The following is a 16,018-nucleotide window of genomic DNA, read 5'->3' as shown; positions in this document are numbered from 1 at the left end:
TGCAATATGAAAATACAGTAAAACCTGCGTTAATCGAAATGAATTAACCGAAAACATGCATGACACAACCACTAACATATGAGTTGCAAATATTTCAGTTTTAATACTTTTCAAGCCTGTGTCAATCGTGTATCTACATAAACTGATCAAAATCTGGAGTCAAAGGTGTTGGTTATGACTACTTTCCCTGCATTATATTTTAAATTGCGCATGATTCATGTCATGTAGGTATTCTCGAGTCCAAAGAGTATTGCAATTGGAAACAGTAATCAAGGGAACCAAGATTCTAGCGGAAATCAAAAGAATGTTATCCAGGGACAAATACAGTCAAACACAATGGGGTAGTGTTATAGATTAGGATTTGGTATATTCTTGTAAAACTTTAGTTAATTTTAATCAGGCTTCGTTCAGACAAGAACAAAAAAAATATACATGCTACCATTATGACTAGTTTAATGAAACAATATCAATGAATCATCGACCTAAACATTGACTGACACAATCTTTGAAAGCTAAGCTCATTGTTTTTCAGCATGAAAATGAAAACCGTAATAAAGACAGAAGCCTGTAAATTTGTTTTACTTTTCATTTTGTATGGGTTTTTTTTTTCAGATACGCGAAGTTGGTATGAATAAAGGAAACTACGTTTATATAATGGCTACCCAGGTATAAATAAAATATTTCGCAAACGTTTTGCCAATCACATTTGATCTTTTTTTTAATTTTGAGATCAAATTTCTAAGAGGAAGTGTCAAAGATATGAAAAACAGCAATCTCGGTAATCATTCTAACTATCAAGTTGACATCCAGGGTATTACTCCAACTTTATAAACAATTAACTGGAGAACGCTTCGCAAATAAGGATCCTCTCAATTTTGAAGTTACATGCTTTACCATGTAACGTTGTTGATCAATTTTCTTTCACGATAAATATGGTTTACTAGATACATAGGATATCGCTTCGCTTTTTAAAATCTGTTTATCAGTTAAATGCAAGTTTTTTTTGTAAGGTGAGAAATATCAGAAACATGCAGGTCAAAGCCCACTGATTTGACCGTATTATTTCACTTAAACATAATTTCTCAATCTGAAAAGACTATTTGATCTCTGCTACACTAGATTTGCTCAGAACTTTTTAAAGATTGTTAGAGAAATCAGATTTTTTTTCATATTTAGTGCATTTCATTAAAATCATAACTCAATTTACCAAAATTATATAGAAAATATTGTCCTTTTTCTTTTACTAATAGTGCAAAGAGTCAAATTAAACTTTCAAAATAGTGGTTTTATCATACCATGTTTCACCCACTGCCTCACTCTTACAGAGACTGACACTTAAATTCTTATTGTTACCTGATTTTGGTAATGGCACATATTTCTGTTTTTAATATGGTTAGGCTTCATGCAGAATTTTTGATTAGTTCTCCTCGACTTTTGACTCTTCACTTATGCGGGGCAGGAAATATTCAGTTTATATTGTGTTCTTTTTTTTTTTCTTTTTTAGGACTTCCTTAGTTTACCAATGGAAAGATTTACTCATGGTGGAGTGAAGATAATTGGATTTCAGTTGGTTGATTACTCCAACAAACAAACAAAGAAATTTATCGAGGAGTGGAAGGATATCTCTGAAACAGTATGGCTAGGAGCAGGTCGCAGTAGTATACGGGTAAACTTCCCTAATAGTTTCAAAATGTTTTGTTACAGTAATTAGATCTTGCTTAGACTCATTAAAACTTTCACCTTAAGGTATTTGTCCAAGTAATGAAAAATAAAGACTTATTTATATTTAGACTATTTATCTGTTCAAATTATACGGACTTAAGTACATGTATCTGAGTGCAATTCTTCTACAAACAAATAAACATTCCAAACTTTATGCTCCGCTTAAGTTCTCGTTATAACAAGAATATATGTAACAGTATAATCAAGAGAACCACGATTCTAGCAGGCATCAAAAGAATGTAATTCAGGGACTAAGATCAGACATGGAAAACAGACAAATACAACAAAGAACATAAAATAACCAAAATAATACATACAAAGTAACAAAAGTAAATGAACAACTCGGACTCCACTTATAACTGGGAGCGTGGACCTGGTGGACCGGTAAGTGTCTGCAGTGATAACTCCAATCTTGTAGAAACATAACCCTGTTCTAGAACCTTTTATTTTTTTTCTCAGTGAACTTCTATACTGACGCCTTCAGGAGTAAAGTAACGTTTCATTTTGTTTAATCACAAGGTTGGAGCAGCTGTGGCAATAGATGCAGCAACAATTCTGCACGACACAATAACACAGATGGTGGAAAGTAACGCGGATGCATTCAAGACGACATTCAGACGTGGTGACCTTTATAACTACAATACAACTAAGGGTGTTCCTTGTTCGATGGGCAAGCCATGGATGCATGGTGCGGAAATAATATCCAGAATTAAAGCGGTAAAATCAGAGCAGTATTTTCTACAGAATATACATTGTGTCATAAAGAATATATCGCAAGTAAAACTTCTAATCAAAACTAAATAATCTACAGTCGCATTTCTTTATATGTGAATAAGTAACTCTAGTAAGAACTAAGAGATTGTTTTCACTATCACAGTTTATACATGTAGTAAGTAAAAAATGATTGATTTGTAACAAGAAAAACGCCAACAAAGTATTTTGTGAATAACTTTTTGCTAACGTAACTACAGAGAATAGGTTTTTGCAATCAGATTATCAAATTTAAAGTAGTTCTGAGTAGCTATATAACGCATATTTGCATGTATTTCTACATTTTTCGATGAACCCCCTTTTTGGAACATTTGATCAATATTCTATATTCTAAGGACAGTCCAGGTGAAGAAAATAACAGCATACTTCTGAAAATATACTATCACATTTAACGAAATCTAGATAACTTACTTCGAGTTATTCCTTTTCGACTATGTACTTCCGATTAAGCAGATGCACGAGAGTAATACATTTTTGTGTAAGGTGGGGAAATGTAAACGGACCTTCCTGTTTAAATACAAAGATAAAGTTTAGCAATTAAGAATAACTAAATCTTTATATAACAATACATATGCATTGGGCTTACTTTGTACGTATTTTGTATTTAAGAACATGTATACGATGATTGTGAATGTGCTTTGTGTTAAAGTAGAAAAAGAAAATGATTCATTTATTCCGAAAGTTGCATTTTGGTATAGAAAAACTGGATACAATATACAATTAATCGGTACATGTATATTAAAATTATCATTTTATTCCGAGTTTGGTACGGATATTTTCAACGAGAGTTACTTATGACACTATTCTAATTTTTGCATATGTTTCAGGTAAATTTTGAAGGTCTAAGTGGTCATGTTGTATTTGATACAAATGGAGTAAGGCAGAACTTTTCATTAGGAGTGTATGAAGTATCGCTTGATTTTGGTCCGTCTAAGGTATCTAAATACGTGGAGAGCACAGTCAATCTTTCACAAAGAAAATTCGATTATTACAATGCAATAAGCTTCCTATTTGATGTGGCTTTTTTTTAGCAACATAAGTAAATTTGTTTACACTACTTGTGACGTCATTTATGTTGATTTGTCCGCGATTCTTTAATGTTATGATTAAGGATCAAATCTCTATTTCACAGAAATCAATTTGAAATAATATAATGAGATTTTTTTACAATGTTATGTCTTATGTCTTATATGCTTAAACTGCACCGAAATTGATTCAATCGCAAAACGTGGTCAAAATTCAAAAAAAGGAAATATTAATTGTTTGTAAAAAGCAAAGTTATGTATAACTTGATCAGCTGATGGTAAATTGCGGTAAACATTCAGTATATGATATAACAAAGATGGATACGGTGGATATGTCAAATTAAGGGTAATATGTCAAATTTGCAATACTAAAATTAACGAACCGATAGTTATCTAGGCAGTAAACAAAAGGAATAGACTAAAAGGATTGTTCGTACAACAATTGGCAATATCAGGTAAAAACCGCTGCAGTTGTCCTTTCTTGGTATAGGCATTTCAAAATGAAAGGTGTATTTTTATGTTTTATAACGCGCTAAACCTCCCACTTCCTGTACGGTTCATAAGTTCCGGTATATTTCAACCCCTCGGCAGCATCAAATTGCCACCAATCAAAATCTGTAAAACCAGTAGTCATAACAGTACAGAAGATATGAACAATAAATAATAATAGGGTAATTAATTGATAAGAACGAATAACCAAAATACGATCATGAGTGCCGAATAACGCCCAGATTTAACAAGTGAGCTGAACTTGTGCCGCGCACGAGTAAAATCTTTTAAAATGCGTTCTTGATATGAGTGATCACATTTTGGTTATTCACAATAACCAATTAATTATTCTATTACTATATAGATTTCCTGCATTATTCGATGCAATTTTCGAGATAAATTTTAAACTTTGTGTGGAAGGTAATAACAATCGCACCTGGATGATAAATGTCAACGATCAATTAATAGATTTAGATGTGATTTACACCATCGAACTGCAACAACAACATTCAATTTCATATAAAACAAAGTTTTGATTGACACCAAAATTTTTAATTCAACACAAATAAAACGATGCAAATGGACAAAAAACTGCAGATTTTAAACAAAAACTAAAAGAAAACATTGAGCAGACTAATTACCAAGTAGATAGTTCCAACTAACTACTTGGAGAAGATGGTAATGCACGAAAATTTTCCTTTTCTGTAGGATTTTGTGTCGAGATTTATATGTCATTTTCTATTGCAACATAATTAACTAGTCAAACGTTTCGATGACGTTTTCAAGTAAAATAATTCTCCAAAAATTTCTTTTTAGTGTACTCTAGGTCAAGCAACATTTAGACAGAGGGAGTTCAAATCATAGTACATGTACAAACATGAAAGTAGTAATTGCTTACATTGTACAACGGTAATTTTACAAACCACAAGAATTGCAATTCATTCAGATCAGATATTTTCATCAGATGTAGACAACTATTAACATATATGTAATTCAATATTCAACATTGCGGCATTTCATAGTATTATTCTCCCTCAATTTTACCTATAGGTTGGTAAGTGGAATTCAACCTCAGGATACATTCCTAAGGGCCAAGAAAAGAAGACAAATGAAGTAACTAACCATGTTGAGAGAGATGTTAGGATCGTCATAAGTGTTTTGGTGAGGTTTCATTTTAAATTTGATCTTTGAATAATCATTTTAAACACAAAATATTATAGTACTTTACAACGTACTGTCAAGTCGATAGCTAAGGGTTACTATTTTCAAATAATAATTAATAAACCAACATGGTAGAGCTTTAAACGTGACTTAAAAATAACTCCTCAAGAATATTATTCAGGAAAGACCATTTTTCATGTTAAAGACAGAACCACAAAAGAATGGCTCGAACTGGACAGGAAATGACAGATATGAAGGTAACTTCAAATGGGTTATAATAGAAGCTGTTATCAAAAGATGGCAGATATAGTTTACTGCCTGTTGCAATGAAATAAAACATAATATAAACCAAATGTGATATCAAAATTAATATCGCGTACACTTGTTCGTGTGTCCAAGGTTGACTAAATAGGTTAATAAGGAGATGATTTACGATGGTTACTTTTGCAAAATAGATTAATCATTAGAAAGTATATATTTAATTTTTCACATTACATTATTGTCCTCAGAAAAGGCGATCGCTTCTCAGTATGGCTGTCCTGTCACTTTATTAAAATGCAGATCGTTTTCATCTTCATGTACTTTTTGTTGTAGATTGTAATCTGATCAATATCTTTCAAACATACATTTCAGTATATGTTAACCATGTGCCGAAATATTATGCTGTTTGCAGTATTTGGGGTTCTAATCGAATAAATTTCGCAACAAATACACAACTGCTAAAACTAGGTTGGATTTTTTCACACAATACATTAAAATTTAATTAATTTGTACTTCATTGTATATACATATTGATACATATATTTCAATTTCAGGATTTTCGGTCGATTTGCTAAGAGAAGTAGCTAGAATGGCAGGCTTTAAATATAGTCTCATGCATAGTGAAAATGGGGTATATGGAGTATATGATGAAAAGGCCGAAAATTGGACGGGTCTCATGGGATTACTTATTAATAGGGTATATATAAAAACTTTCTGAAAGTTGCAAGAGCTTTGTTTACTTATCTGTTTTGTCAAGCATTGTTTTATTTACTATATCACCGTAGCATGACTTTTCTCTTTATTGGTCTAATAAGTTTTTTGATCAAATATGTTTTCTCTATTAAAAACACAATTCGTTTTTGATTGTGATTGAATGGTATTTCGTACAGAACCTTCGCTGGTTGTGGAAGTTAATTTAAGTTAAAAAAAAATAAATAGAAATACAAACATTACACGTCAAATACAAAATAAAACTAATTATTTCAAGTTAATATATTAAAATCAATCTAGCGGAATATACTTTTCTACGAAAACTTATATGCAATTCATTCATACATGTATTGTTGACTATTCATTCTTGATTGATTTAGGTTTTTTCTTTTGTTTCCATTTCAGTCCGTTGATATCTCAATAGCACCGCTTACGATAACCAAAGACAGAGGTGAAAAGGTTGACTTCTCTGAGCCATTCATGAATAGTGGAATTAGTGTGATGATAAAGATTCCTGATATACAGAAACCAGGAGTCTTTGCTTTCATGCAGCCATTTTCAATATTTCTATGGTTGTGTATAGTGATATCATATTTTGTGGTCAGTGTAGCTATATTTCTTGTTGGAAGGTTTAGTCCCTCCGAATGGTTATGGGCAAAATCGTACTCATCAGAATATGGCAAATTTACAATGGCAAGTTCCTTCTGGTTTACAATGGGATCTATGATGTTACAGGGATCAGATACTTGTCCCAGGTAAGTCAGACACTTGACATTAGTACGTCACTAATCACAGGTAAGTCAGCCGCTTGTCGTAAGTAACTCAAGCACTTGTCAATGTTAAGTCAGTCAATCACTAATCGCAGGTAAGCCAGGCAACAAATTACAATAGAAATTTCCAAAATTATAGTATATGACATGTTATTAAGATATAGGTAATATATAAGTCCGAAGACTAATACTATACAAGATAGAGGTTTTAACCGCATATTTAATAGTGTGACATTACTTATTTATATCATCTATAGTTTTATCTTTTTTGACACATACCTACAATCGTCCATTCAACGTGAATGCTTTGATATGACAAGTTAACCTAACAGTGTGAATCCGTCTGACCAGTCAATGCAAACACTAAATGTTTATAAAACTTAATCTGCAATTGAACATTAAAACACAATATATCTGCCTGGAATTTAAAAGAAGAATACATGTCTGAAATGCAATTTCTTTCTTCTACAGATCAAATGCAGGTCGAATTGTAGGTGGTGCTTGGTGGTTTCTAGTGCTGATATGTATTTCTTCCTATACAGCTAATTTAGCTGCGTTTTTAACAATCGAAAAACTTTTAACTCCTATTGAAGGTGTTGATGACTTGATAAAACAAAATGAAATAGCTTATGGAACATTAGATTCCGGATCCACACAGAGCTTTTTCAAGGTAGGAATCTTTGCTTACGAAAATATGCAATAAACTCTATCCTTTCAATTCCAATATATACAGTGTTACACTGTACATGTAATATAAATTGCTATATAATATATATAATCACTCAAATTGTTCAATCTCAAAACAAAAATCATGTTAATATTTTGCATGTCCCTTATCTCGATATTATAAAGCAAGGTTTGTTTATAGCTATTTGCAATTAATGAAAACCCATTCTTTATTAATATATTGTTGTTGTTGTTGTTGTTGTTTTTTTTTTTTTTTTTTTTTCTTTTTTTCAGAAATCAGAAGTTCCAGTGTATAAAACGATGTGGAACTACATGTCTACAGCAGATCCGTCAGTATTCGTTAAATCTATGGAGGAAGGAGTCAATAGGGTCAGAAGCATGAAGGGAAAATATGCTTTTCTATTGGAGTCTGTCTACAACGAATATTTTAACTATCAGGATCCCTGCGATACGATGCAAGTCGGGCCAAACCTTAACACAAAGGGTTATGGTATCGCGACACCCAAAGGGTCTGATTTACGGTAAGGCTGTTTTTTATATATTTTTTTATTATATTTTCCCTTATATTTTTGTTTAAATATTAGTGTTGCATTTGGATGGTTTCGTTAATTTTTATCGTATATGAAATTGTTACACAGCTTCACATTTTTGGTCAAAATATCACAGCAAACCTTCTTTTGAAGTTTAAATTGTTAATGCACAGAAGTTGATTATACTGTATGAACTCATGATCACTATCATTTCACATCTGATTTTCCTTTGTATTTTAGTGATGGCAGAGATCCCTGTTCTTTAATTACATTATATTACGCAATTGGTTTGAAAACAAGTTGGAAAAAATTATAATATGTTTAACGAATATATTATTCAAAAAATGAAAAAAAATAATCAAATAATAAAAAAAAACCAATACCGAAAATGTTGCGAGACAGACTATTTAAAATTAGATAAATAACCTGATGAAAGAATCGAGTAAGCAATCTAAGCTTTTTCTAAAACACCCAGAGCCCAAATTATGTTAAATAATATGAAGAAGATACAACCGGAGAAAATAACCTGCCATTAGTTGTGTTTATGTTTTTGGCCTGAGGACAACACTGAACTCTTATTTCCTACTCTTTTGTTACAGAGATAAGATATCTATAGCAATACTGGAGTTAAAGGAAAATGGAATGTTGATAAAACTAAAGAACCAATGGTGGATAGAAAGAGGAGGGTGTGGAATACAGGAAGCTCATTCGGTAAACATTAGATATTGAAGGGGGAATCTCTTCAACAATCACACTTTACTTCATACTACGGGTGCCGAATGAAACTCTTGTGGTTTTGTACTCAAAATTCAATTTTGTACAGACAAAAGTGAATTTTGTTCAACAAAAATGAATTCAGATTAACATTTAAGTGAAATTTTAAAACATCTTTTATGTTGCATTCTACAGTAAAACTGTTTTAAAATGACTATAATTGCTATTATACATTTTCTAGTACATTTGTTTGAAATACGCGATTTTTCTACTTTCGATTTATTTATTTCCCTGGTGAATCACGTGATCATTTACTGACATCTTTCAACTCAACTATAAAATGCTTTTGCCCGATCTGTTAATTGCAACCAAATTTGTTAAACTTTGACAGGATAATTTTTATTCATGTATGTGTCCCAGATTTTGCTGGAAAAAGAAAAGAATCTTCGGATTAGCCAAGAACATCATATTAGAAATATGTTGCGCGGTGAAATTTGTTAATCTGTCAAAGTTGGCGAAAGATTATTTTGTTTCACTATCTCTAATGATTTTAGCCAGATACAGATAGATTCCTTATTTCATTCCAATTCTACTGATGTATGACATTAAAAAGAAATTCGGTCGGGCAAGACAAAAAACCGATATACATGTATTACGTGTCTAACTTTCGTTTCCCTTTTGTTTACAAATGATCTATCTTTTCAAGATTCAAGATTAAGTGAGAAAATGGGTTATACGATTACGATATTCGATATTTCTTTCACTTACGTGCTTAATTATAACCGTAAGCATTCGTGCCTTATCCACTGTATTCATTGAATGTTTTAAGTTTGTAATACACGTAAACATGATGCTGCACATTTTGAACTCATTTGCATATCCAAAGGATTCTGTAAACTACTTTGCATACAAAATTGACTTTTGTGACAAAAAATTTAATTTTGTCTTACAGAATTGAATTTTGTCCCACAAAATTGAATTTTGTGACGCAGAATACACTTTTGTGACCCAAAATTGAATTTCGTTTCACAAAATTGAATTGATCATAAAACAAGTCTTTGTAACATAGTTTTGTACGACAAAAATGATTTTGCTGTGACGGAATTCAATTTTGTGTGCACAAGATTGATTTTGATTACAAAAAGATCAAGTCCCATTCAGTGCCCCGTACAAACAAGGTTGAATACTCACCCTTTAAAAGTAAATTCGTTGCTTTTATCAAGGTGGTTTAAATGCTGGTTTTCATTGATTTATTTTTCCCGTTGAGATGAAACCGTCTTTCTTCTATGGAGAATAACGTAAAGATCAATTCAATTGTAAATAGATTTCGTTACTTCTACCTTATCATACTTTTTATATATTAATCTAAATTTGACTTTTTTAACAAGTATTACTTGTCTAACATCGCTGAACAGTAAGATCGCCAGCGTGAATTTTTCTTCACATATACTTTAAAATGTTCATTTTATTTTTACTATTTGTCTTTTTTTTTCAATTTCAATAGTTCTGTCTCCATTAATCGAAGTGTTAGCTGTAAAATACGTAAAGAATCGAATTATGTAAAAAATAATGTAGAGTTATTTTGCTATCAAAAATATTCAACTTTCTTTATGACACAATAATTGACCCGAAAACATCTGAAAATTACAATTTTATTTGGAATATAACTTTTTTACTGTTCCAGAAATCAAAGAAACGATCTTTATCGTTGAACAAAGTTGCTGGTGTTTTCTTTATTCTAATTGGAGGACTAGTTTTTGCTATAGTAGTTGGGGTAGTGCATTTCCACAAGACGAAAATAAGAGTACAAAAACTGGGTGTAAGTAGGCAATATTTTTTTTTTGGTAAATCACCCGGTCAATTCATATTGCTACTGTCAATTTGAAAAGAAAGTAAATAGTAAATTGCGTGAACGATTGTTTGATCATAACAAAACGACATATCAAATCTGCGATTTAGAACAGGTATCAGCTGTAATAAAAGGCTCCAAAATATATACAAATTTGTCTTATGCCGTCTCCATGTGTCTCACTAAGAAACGCATTAGAAAGTTCACAAAAATAAATATCTTTAGAGAAATATATATAACGATGGAAGACAATGCGTAAAGGCAAAATTAAAAGCAGTTCTTTAATACTACTTTGATTAGTTCTATCCTTATTCTGAGAAATTTTTTGACTGTTTGTGACGGTATCAATGTCAACTTTGACTGGAGTTACCCTGAAAGATAAGAATATACTAAGACAATTTTTTTTTTTTTTTGTGGCGCTGGTGCCTGGTATCTGTTATTTTATAAGTTCTTGAAAAATATGCTTCTGTCAATATTCATCATATATATTTTAATAGGGGTTATTTTTCTTTGGTAATGATTTGAATAACCTGAGTCACAGTGAAATAGAATATACTCGATGTCCAACAGAGAACTCAAATGGCAGAGTGGTCTCTAACGGAAGATCAAACGGCGAGAAACCAGTGGTAGGTTAATCATTATATAATACAGTGGTCGCCGAATTCTTCCTCGGAATCCATAACAAGTTATTTTTTTTAATAAAGACATTATACAAAAAAAGGCTTATAAAAATAATTTAAGAAGTCATTTGCTATTTGAATCATCAGGTTAAAGACCCATGAATAAAATTCTTAACTGTATATATTACCTTATGTAAAGACTTGCAATTAGTTGTTTGAATTAGAAAATAATGTCATAATGAAGGCTGAGTATTTGTTCCGTTTAACTTAATGTGGTGATATTTCTCAATAAAATTCGTTACATGCTAATCTGGACGGTTATTTTTGTTTTATAATATCGGATGAATAACCGACGGATAATTCAGACATGAAAATTCAAGTGCATGGCCAAAATCAAGCTCAGAAACAACGTCTGACGTTCAAAATTCACTCTGGACACTGCAGCCAGCCCTCTCAGAAAATGCAAGAATCTAGCAAAGTCTGGAAAAAGTGAATGTTTTAAAGCGACGTAATCCGATTGTCAAACGATGTATGATTTGAAAAACGCCCGAGAAATTCGAAAGGCCTGTCTGCAGCGGTTAGTGAGAGCGGAAACGAACGTCTGCCGCTGCGTGGAGCTTGGGCCAAAACGGGTAAACATGAAACAGAAGCGATCTATATACACTATACAGACTACAAAATATAAAATTTAATTACATAAAAAACTGAAATATTACAAATTTACGAAGAATTCGTGTGCAACATCAATGCATACACGTTTGGATAAGGATCGGTAAATAAAAATGTCAGTACATGAATTACCTTTAAAAATACAAAATAGCAATGAATAGTTTATTTAGGACATACAATGTGATAAAGCCTTAATATTTGCTTCGTTTTTAAATTGCAACATAATAATATACTTAATTGTATAACGAGCACTTAATTTAAATTGCGTGTTAATGCTTATTGAAACAACAGCACATGTTGCCAGTTTTCAATTGTACATTTCAGGCTGGACAAAATGAGAATAAAAACTTGGGTGTACCTGAATTAGATCATCACGTGTGTAATGCAATAGACGACTCTTTCCATAAAAACAAGCATGAACCAGTCAGAAGATTATCATCAAAGCACACAAAGAAGTGATTCTGTTCAGTCAGCAGTTTACAAATATTTGGTTTAATTAATTCAGATACTACAGTTATTCGTTGATACTGTGTTGTTCATACGTGGTTTAATCCAGTAGAAATTAATATAAAAATGTGACATGTTATTTGATGGCACATGTACATGTACTTTCATCAAATTGTAAATTCATAATGTGTACGTACCACCACCTTTACAATTATTACAAGAACTTAATTTCGACAATGGTGCTTGCTTTCATTGATGTCATTTAGTAAATTTTACATGTATGAGGTAAAGTGGATGCCAAAATAATTAATCTCGTATTTTATTTATGAATATATATATATTGTTTTCTTATTTATCATTAATATTATTATTATTATTTTCATTTTTTATTTCATTATTAAAGGTCTTCGTTATACATAATTCGATCATACTTTTAAAGCTTCGAACTTGTATTTTGATATCATTTGTTACGTTCTTTATAATCTGTATATACATTTGCGTTATAAAAGCTTATTATAAAGTTTATTTTAGTATCATTGACGTAAAAAATGCTAACATTTAATCGCACATAATCATATTCAAAAGATATACCCTGGTAGCGTTCAGTAGCGAACGATCTTAGATTTCTTAATCCGAGATTAACGTGTCTGGTGGTTTCATCTGTTGCACTATTTTATGCCATACACGGTATGAATTTGTTGGTATGAAATACGACAATGTACAAGATCGCAAATTGTGCACTCTAAGCTTCATTTTCTTTAGTATTTATACAAAGCATATCCTTCAGTCAGTTGGACGTTCAGTACATAAATTGAAAAGAAAAATTTACAATGTTAGGCAGTCATCACTTTTTTGAAAACTACAGACTGAAATATTTTTATCTCAAAATTACTATTCGATGGTTTTACTTAATTTGGTGTCATTCAAAACTTTAGATTCATTGAGACTCTTAAATCAAAACTTCAATGGAACTTTGGCTATGTTTTCTAAATGTAGTTCCTAAATATATACTAAGTATGTAATTCCTCATACTTTTCTAAATCAGAATAATTTGCCTCTAAGTGTGTCCCCTTGCTTACTCTTCTCATTGATCTAAATATTATGACAATGTTACAGGTCAAATTTGAATCCAGTAGGATCCGGTATCCTCCTAGGGCAAATTGGAATCCACTAGGATCCGGCATCCTCCTAGGGCAAATTGAAATCCAGTAGGATCCGGCATCTCCTAGGGCAAATTGGAATCTACTGGGATACGGTATCCTCCTAGTGCAAATTGGAATCTACTAGGATCCGGCATCCTCCTAGGTCAAATTGAAATCCGGTAGAATCCATCATCCCCCTAGGACAAATTGGAATTCTAATTTCCCCTTAGACAAATTGGATTTATCCTTTTTCCTTTTTATCAAAATCTGAAAACTAAGTGAGAGCATAATGGTTCATTGACGAATACAATACCTCTTCAAAACTTGATACTAAAAATAAGTCATACATAGATGTATGTCTATTCCATGAGTATGGAAAAATATGCAACTGTCAAACAAACTAGATTTCGATTCAATTGCAAAGGATTATTACAGCATAAATATGTGTGTAAATCAAACATCTAAAGTTACCGTATTTCGTTTTGTTTTCATGAACACTCATGTTATGTACCGGCACAGATGTTCTTCAATAAGGTATTGAATGGTTCAAATTACCAGACAAAAACATGAATTTTAGGACGTATAACAGCGATCAATACGTTCCTGTGATAATTAGTTTTAATTTTTTAAATGAAATATATGTTTAGTGAATTATGGCATTACTTGTTTACGATTTCAGATAGATGAAATAAGCTTTACTCCTTAATCTAAATTTAAAGATTACAGTGAAAAAAAAACATTTTACAGAGATTGCTTGAATCTACATTGTTCACAACTTTGATAATTGACAAAAATCAAAACCTACAAAGATGAAAGGAATAAGTAAGAAGCAAACAGTCAACTTTCAAAAATACTCGTTGTATGCAGTATTATAGCAATGATATTATCATACAATATTGCCAGAACTAACCTACACTACTTTTCAACCGCACTTCTGGTCATTGCTACGAAAGTTTTATGATCGTCATCATGAACTCGTGGATCGTATCGTATGATGTATCCTTCTGCACCATGAAAACCGATTTGTTCTCGGTGTCATAGCTTTCATTTCCTATTTCGACTACTTTAAGAGCAACAATTCGGTGGGTTTTTCTAGATCAGCAGAGGACGCTTACCGGTGTACCTGTTTATGCTCAGGGATTCTTTAGTGAAGTCCGTGTTGCTCATTTACTTCTGTTTCTTTGTACGTGTCATTTTGGTTATGCCACGTTCTTTGTTGTGTGTTTCTATTCATTATTCTTGGATTTATTCCTTGTTCATGTCCAAATATTGGTTCTCTTAATTTCCCTATAAAAATATTAATCAATAAATTATCAGCCTGATGTTGTTCATTTCACTTCTTTCAAAAGGACGGAATTGCTATTTTTGTTAATAAATTAAGCGTTAAAAATAAAAAGTAATGTTTAAACACTATTTTAAGTTCTATTACGTAATTCGTTCTCGCAAACAGTGAAACACTGTACTCTGCATATTTGAATGAAGAAAAAAAAACTAAATATCATAGCGTTGGTAATAGAATAGGACAAGTTTACTACATTTTAGATTGTACATGAACTTCTCGTTGAATAGCCATCTGTTCCTGTGAAACTTTGTTGACTTCCCAAACTGTACTCATCGGGTACGTAAATCAACCAGGCTATATCTCGTTGAATTGTCCTAAATAGATGTAAAACGATGAGTTTTAGTGATAGATTTTCAAGTTCCACTAAAGCCCATTGAAACTTTGTTTTAAAAAGCATATGTTTAATTGTTACATAAACATTGTGTAAATCAGCATATTTGTTACAGGTAAATGAATATTTCTGTACTGTTTTCTAAGACACGGTTTTGTTCAACCTTTATTACTATCATAATTTAAAAAGTTGTTAGGTCGACATCACAGTATTTGATTTACCGATACGAAGATTAGGCAGATATCACCGAATTTATCCCATTGATTCCGCTATCCGAATTTAACTCGATTGAAATGTGACGGTTGACACCGGTGGACCAGGAGTACTCATGACTTTTAGTGGAGTGCATATTTCAAGTGTTGTGCATGTGCTTGTGCGCGTTGGGTGGATTTCTTGTCTTTATTTATTCTGCTGTCTTCATTATGTATATGGATCAACTCTGTTTCCTGTTTTCACGTTTTAGCCATATTTTTTAATGACGATGGTAATTGTTTTTTTTTATTTTTCGACATTTAACAAAATGCACTCCCTTTAAAATTTGAAGGGCAACTTTTTATTGAGCACAGTCGATACCAAAATGTACTACATATGTGAATGCTTATTCATTAGGAGCCTTTATTTGTTTCATGGTGTAGAGCTTACAAAAAATATGGAAGGATCTAACTATAACAAGAATGTAACCCTGTGTTAAAATTTCGTTAAAATCAATCAACTAAAAATGAATGTCTCATAATTAAACGAGAAGGCATACAAAGACAGCGCCAAACATTTATTGAT

General features: G+C 31.8%; 1 protein-coding gene across 1 annotated transcript in view; it reads left to right on the top strand.

Annotated features, from left to right (window-relative positions):
* LOC148604825 (glutamate receptor 2-like) overlaps nt 1-12,828 on the top strand; it is a 35,890-nt gene extending 23,062 nt beyond the window's left edge. Inside the window, exons 5-18 of the mRNA XM_088550047.1 lie at nt 613-666; nt 1,505-1,666; nt 2,242-2,439; nt 3,321-3,428; nt 5,058-5,168; nt 5,350-5,425; nt 5,984-6,126; nt 6,546-6,895; nt 7,382-7,580; nt 7,871-8,118; nt 8,727-8,838; nt 10,526-10,660; nt 11,188-11,316; nt 12,304-12,828. Coding sequence (XP_088406173.1) covers nt 613-666; nt 1,505-1,666; nt 2,242-2,439; nt 3,321-3,428; nt 5,058-5,168; nt 5,350-5,425; nt 5,984-6,126; nt 6,546-6,895; nt 7,382-7,580; nt 7,871-8,118; nt 8,727-8,838; nt 10,526-10,660; nt 11,188-11,316; nt 12,304-12,438 — 2,160 coding nt within the window. The 3' untranslated portion in view covers nt 12,439-12,828. The remainder of the gene's footprint in view (nt 1-612; nt 667-1,504; nt 1,667-2,241; nt 2,440-3,320; nt 3,429-5,057; nt 5,169-5,349; nt 5,426-5,983; nt 6,127-6,545; nt 6,896-7,381; nt 7,581-7,870; nt 8,119-8,726; nt 8,839-10,525; nt 10,661-11,187; nt 11,317-12,303) is intronic.
* The last annotated feature ends 3,190 nt before the right edge of the window (nt 12,829-16,018 follow it).

This window comes from Perna viridis, chromosome 10 (genome assembly GCF_037379345.1).
Source record: "Perna viridis isolate PV_CMFRI_1.1 ecotype Kerala chromosome 10, ASM3737934v1, whole genome shotgun sequence".
Taxonomy (NCBI): domain Eukaryota; kingdom Metazoa; phylum Mollusca; class Bivalvia; order Mytilida; family Mytilidae; genus Perna; species Perna viridis.
Note: the sequence above shows the minus strand (reverse complement) of the source record. Positions and strands in the feature narration are given on the sequence as shown.